Here is a 5,841-nt window from a genome sequence, read left to right as displayed (position 1 = left end):
TTCCCTGCTTTAAGGGATGGTAGTTCTGGCTTTTAGCACTGCCTGCTAAAAACAGGGGTTGTGTGTTTAAGTATAGACAGTCACTGAGAAAAGAGAATATAGCTGGGGGCCTAGGGCCTTAAAAAGAATCCTGCCAAATGAATAATCCTCTATCTTTCCGGCCAGTAAAAAGGTAACCAACTGAGACCAGCAGTTAGCATAATGGCTATGTCACTGGACTCCCATGTAGTCGACCGTGGTTCGAGTTTGGGACCTGGTGGCTTAAACTCACGCCGGACGCATGTGCATGCGTGCAATAGATCCCGAGAGGAAAATGGAGGAGAAGGGATTGCAGCGTGGTCATTCCCCCTGGGGGGTGATTTCTCGCTTTCTGTCTGTCTCTGCCTTTCTGGCAAGTACACGCACCCTATAACAAAAACCTATCCAAAAAAAAAAAAAAAAGGTAACCAACTTACTTTATATAACATACAAAGGAATGACTCTTAAAAATGGGAATATTTTTCAAGGAGTACCTATTTTGTTTTAGATTTGAGATGAGCCATCTTTCAAACCATTAAGGTTGTTTTTTTCTTTTAAAGAATTATTTTACCTTTGGGAGCCAGCAGTTAGCATAATGGCTATGTCTCTGGACTCCCACGTAGTCGACTGCGGTTCCCGTCCCAGACCCGGTGGCTTAAAACTCACGCCAGGCGCGTGTGCGTGCGTGCCCAAGATCCTGAGAGGAGAATGGAGGAGAAGGGATTGCGGCGTGACCATCCCCTGAATTTTCCTGGCCCCAGCCAAAGCTTTCAATGTTAACTAGTTCCTATGCACTGATTATAAACTTTTGGACATGCCAATGGATTATTATTCTTTTTAAAGAATTATTTTACCTTTCTTTCTTTCTTTCTTTCTTTCTTTCTTTCTTTCTTTCTTTCTTTCTTTCTTCCTTCCTTCCTTCCTTCCTTCCTTCCTTCCTTCCTTCCTTCCTTCCTTCCTCTTAATTGGACAAGAGAGGAACAGAGTGCGGGGGCGGGGGTGGAGGGGGTGAGAAAGCAAGCCATCAGGTCTGCGACTTAAACTGGGGTCAGCCATATGGGAGTCCAGTCCCCTTAACCATTATGCTACCTGTCCATCCCTCAAATCATTCAGCTTTAATTACAAATTTTATTATAGCCAAGTTCAACCCTTATCCTAGAACAAATAGGGCAAATAGTACAAAGTTTTCAAACATATTTTTTTAAAGAAGTATTTATTTAATTTTAGTTGTTTTTTGTTCTGTCTTGTTTTCAATTTGCTACAGGGCATGTGCACTCATGGGGGCGGGGGGGGGTGAGAGAGAGCAAGACACCAGGTCCAGGACTCAAACAGGGGTCAGCGATGTGGGAGTTTGGCATCCCAACCACCATGCCACCTGCTGACTCCCAAACATATTTTTGACAAACAATTCATTTAGGAAACACATTCATAAGCAATGTAGATACAACAAACTAACTCTGTTTCTGCCCTTGAGAAGTTAGCAATCTGGTGATTGAGTCAGGTACATAAGTAAGTACCTTTAATACCAACAACAAAGTCCGAGATCAAATAAAAATATGGCAGAAGTGCTTTCAGAATGTAGGAGAGGGTGTCAAAATGAGGAAAGGAACAGGAAAATTAAAGAATAGAATATGACATTCTTTTTTTTTTTTTGGAGAGGTTTTTGCTATAGGGCGCGTGCGCTCCCCAGACAGACAGACAGAGACATAGAGACAGAAAGCGAGAAATCACCCCCCAGGGGGGATGGTCCCGCCGCAATCCCTTCTCTCTTCTCCCCCCCGGAGCTTGGGCACACACACACACACACACACACACGCGCGCGCGCGCCCGGCGTGAGTTTTAAGCCACTGGGTCCAGGACGTGAACCGCGGTCGACCACATGGGAATCCAGTGACATAGCCATTACGCTAACTGCTGGTTCCCAGAATAATGCATTCTTTAAGTTATATGTAAAAGATATTCAGGATTTTGAAAGGACTTATGTAAGGAAACATATATTTTAGGCACAATAAGTGCTGATTGGCAAACAAGAGCCTGAGCCAGAGCAGTAGCCATACAGTGACAAAGAAGGCACCACTGGAGGATCCAGGCAGTGGTGGAGGATCTCTAGCAGCTGGGCTGCAGGGGAGGTCGAGGGAGGCAACAGATAATATCCACATATCCTGATCCTGAAGATAGCTAGGATGTCTGAAGAAGGATCCATTGCGTAAGAAAGATAAATGTGGGAGTGCAGCTATCTCTTCAACATACTGATTTTTATTCTTTTGGATATATTCCCAAATCACACATAGCCAAACGATTTTTTTTTCATTATTTTCAGAGGGTGTATGCTCTTGCCAAAGAGAAAAAGAGAGACAGAGTACCCCACTATGGGGTACTATTGCAATCCCCTTATGCACATGTGTCTGACATATTTTTCCAGCTACTAGAGCTGAGATTCAAATTGTGTTGGCTATGTGGGATCCAGCTCTAAGTATACAGTGCTTAACCACTACACTATAGGGCCGGTCCATAGCCAACATATTTTTGACAAAGGCACAACAAATATACATCAGTGAAAAATCAGTCTCTTCAATAATTGGTGCTGGGAAAACTGGATATCCACATATAGGAAAATAAAGTGGGACCTCTTTCTAAAATTGGATCCCCTCTGCTACTGAGCATAGCCAAAAGAATGGAAATCAGTATGTCAAAGAGATGGCTGCACTTCCATGTTTATTGCAGAACTATTTATGATAGCATAGATGTAGAATCAACCTAAATGTCCATCAACAGATGAATGATGTGTGCACACACAGTGGAACACTGTCATTTCCAGCAACAAGGATGAATCTGGGGAACACTGATTTAAATAAACCAGGCACAGAGAGCAGTACTGCGTGATAACTATCATAGGAGCTAAAGAAGTTGGTCTCGAGGAAAACAGCATAGAATAGTGGTTGCTAGGAGCAGGAAAGAGTAGTGGGGAAAGGAGGTCAGGAGAGTTTGGTTAACAGATGCAAAATTATGACTAGATAGGAGAAATAAATTCGTGAATGCAACAATACTATAGGGAGGCTCTATATAATTATTGTATGCCTCAAAAAAGCTAGAAATTATTTTTTAGTGTTCCCAACGTGAGTAAAAATGCTAGATTTTTTTTGTTTTGGAGAGTTTTTTTGTTTGTTTGTTTGTTTGTTTTTTTGCTATAGGGTGCGTGCACTAGCCAGAGAGAGACAGAGAGACAGAAAGCAAGAAATCACCCCCCAGGGGGGATGGCCACGCCGCAATCCCTTCTCCTCCGTCCTCCTCTCAGGATCTTGGGCACACACACACGCCTGGCGTGAGTTTTAAGCCACTGGGTCCAGGACGCCAACCGTAGTCGACTACATGGGAGTCCAGCAACATAACCATTACGCTAACTGCTGGTCCCAATTTTTGATGTGATAGAAATGATAACTTCCCTGATTTGATCAATATGCATTGTAAGTATGTACCAAAAGATGACACTGCACCTCAAAAATTACTTATTAATTTAATATAATAAATAATAAAAGTAAGCCCAGTGACCTTGAAGTTGCTTCAAACTGTAAGTTTGACTCTTTCCAGTTGTCCCTTATATACTCCGATACCTTTATTGTGATCAAAATTGGAATACATTCATTATTTATCAAGCAAGCACCTAGTTTTGTTCCTTCACCAGAAATTTTCAGTCTTTATTTTTTTTAATGTAATTATTAGGATTTTAAAATACTTTTTAAAATTACATTTCATCACTGTACCTCTTTACATCAGACAAAAGGAATTTTCCCAGCATGAATACACTGTATATTAGTCCAGTCAAAGATATTATTAAACATATTTCAGTCTTTCTTTTACTTGCTTTCCTAATAATAAGAGACCCATGCTTGGACTGAATTGATACAGCAAATCATCGTAATCAGCATTCCCAGGACAAAGGAGGTTCTTGCCCTTACCCTCAGGTAATCCTGGCTGTGAACATGCTGTTCTTAGAGTTGTTTTTCAAATCGTTTGCTTTGTTTTGAATATTTATCCATTTAAGCAGCATTGGTATTTAATGATGAAAGGATATCTGTGCTGTTGGCCTGGCACCTGGCTTCTGAGACAGGCCCTTTTTTTAGGTCTTAGTCTACTTTCTCATGGCAGAAAAATTCATTTTGACTCCAATCAGACGGACTTACCTAACATTTCTTGTTCTAGGTTATGTGAGGAACCTGGAGGGGTGGAAGGTTATGACCTGACTTATTGATAGGTTTTAGAGTATGTTTTCCTGTCTCTGGCACAGAAGGGCACCCCTATGGTAATGAGTCCTCAAGGGCCTGAAATCGTCCTTACATTGCCTTTCAAGTCCTGAGTTTTACAGGATTTTTCCAGCGATTCATATGTGCATGTGAAGCTGGCCCCATGACAGTGATATTTGCCAATTCTAAAGCAGAATGAAGAGACTCATGCCCCATCATCAATCATATTTTTTCTCTGTGAACCTTAAAGCTGGATATTGAAAAATCTGGATTCAATCCTTTTTTATCCCTCCAAGTCAACTGAATAGCCTGTGCACGTGACATAAAGGAATAGAACCAAGAAGTGTTTGGGGGTATTGAATCAGAACTTGAGACATTTGAAGTCAAACATCTCAACAGTGTTTCTTGTTTCTTTTTACTCAGATTTCAAACATTCTTTTTGCAGGTTGTGTTCCTAACTGGCTTTGGCTATGTATACGTGGACGTTGTCCATCAGTGTGGCACAGTCTTCATCACTGTGGCCCCGGAAGGAAAAGCCGGACCTTTGTTAATCAGTGCCAACAGGTAAGTTTCATTATTTCCCCAGGAGCAGATTTGTAAGCTTTACCTCTTTACAGTTATAAGTCTATTAGTTTCCATTCCATGTTCTTATATATGTATGTATATGTGGGCTTTTGATTAATTATTTTCTAACACATAAGTAAGGATGTGATTATTAGCATGAAATCATGCCTACGATAGGTAACAAATATTAATTTTTTTCTTGGGTAACCCTTCCAGTTTTTCCTTTTCTTCTTTTTGAGAGATTTTTTGCTATAGGGTGCAGGTGGTCACCAGAGAGACTGAGAGAGTCAGAAAGCAAGAAATCACCCCCAGAGGGCAATCTCCTCTCGTCCATTCTCCTCTCAGGATTCTGTGCATGCACAAACATGTGCCCAGTATGAGTCTCAAGCCACTGGGTCCAGGACTCAAACCGTGGTGACCACGTAGAAGTACAGCACCTTAGCCACTATACCACCTACTGTACTCCCCTTCCAGTTCCTCTAAGTTTAGTGAATGAATTTGCAAACTAAGACATGCTTCTTAGAATGGCATGCAGGGACTAGCAGTTAGCGTAATGGCTATGTCGCTGGACTCCCATGTGGTCGACTGCAGTTTGAGTCCCGGACCTGGTAGCTTAAACTCACACCGGGCACATGTGCGTGCGTGCCCAAGATCCCGAGAGGAGAATGGAGGAGAAGGGAAGGGATTGTGGCATCCCCCCTGGAGGGTGATTTCTCACTTTCTATTTCTATGTCTCTCTGTCTTTCTGGCAAAAACCTCTCAAAAAAAAAAAGAATGGCATGCATTAGAACTAATTACTACAGTAACATGAAAAGCAAATTAGTACTTTTATATCCACATGACAGCTTAATAATTAGTAGTTAAGCTAAGCAATTAGACCTATATCAAATAGTAAAAACACACTTCTTAGAGCCGTATTTCCCACCTGTGACCTAAATATTGCCATCGGGTTTCAAGATCTTGAAGTAAAGAGTTAATATTTTTAATTAAAAAATACTCATAAAATTTCGTAGGAAGA

General features: G+C 41.4%; 1 protein-coding gene across 1 annotated transcript in view; it reads left to right on the top strand.

Moving 5' to 3' along the window:
- Positions 1-5,841, top strand: part of VPS13B (vacuolar protein sorting 13 homolog B) — an 806,861-nt gene that overhangs the window by 775,747 nt on the left and 25,273 nt on the right. The window contains exon 55 of the mRNA XM_027776225.1: positions 4,705-4,823. Coding sequence (XP_027632026.1) covers positions 4,705-4,823 — 119 coding nt within the window. The remainder of the gene's footprint in view (positions 1-4,704; positions 4,824-5,841) is intronic.

The sequence above is a fragment of the Tupaia chinensis genome, unplaced genomic scaffold (assembly GCF_000334495.1).
Source record: "Tupaia chinensis unplaced genomic scaffold, TupChi_1.0 Scaffold000646_1, whole genome shotgun sequence".
Lineage (NCBI taxonomy): Eukaryota > Metazoa > Chordata > Mammalia > Scandentia > Tupaiidae > Tupaia > Tupaia belangeri.
The sequence above is the reverse complement of the archived record's forward strand: the minus strand, read 5'-3'. Positions and strand labels throughout refer to the sequence as shown.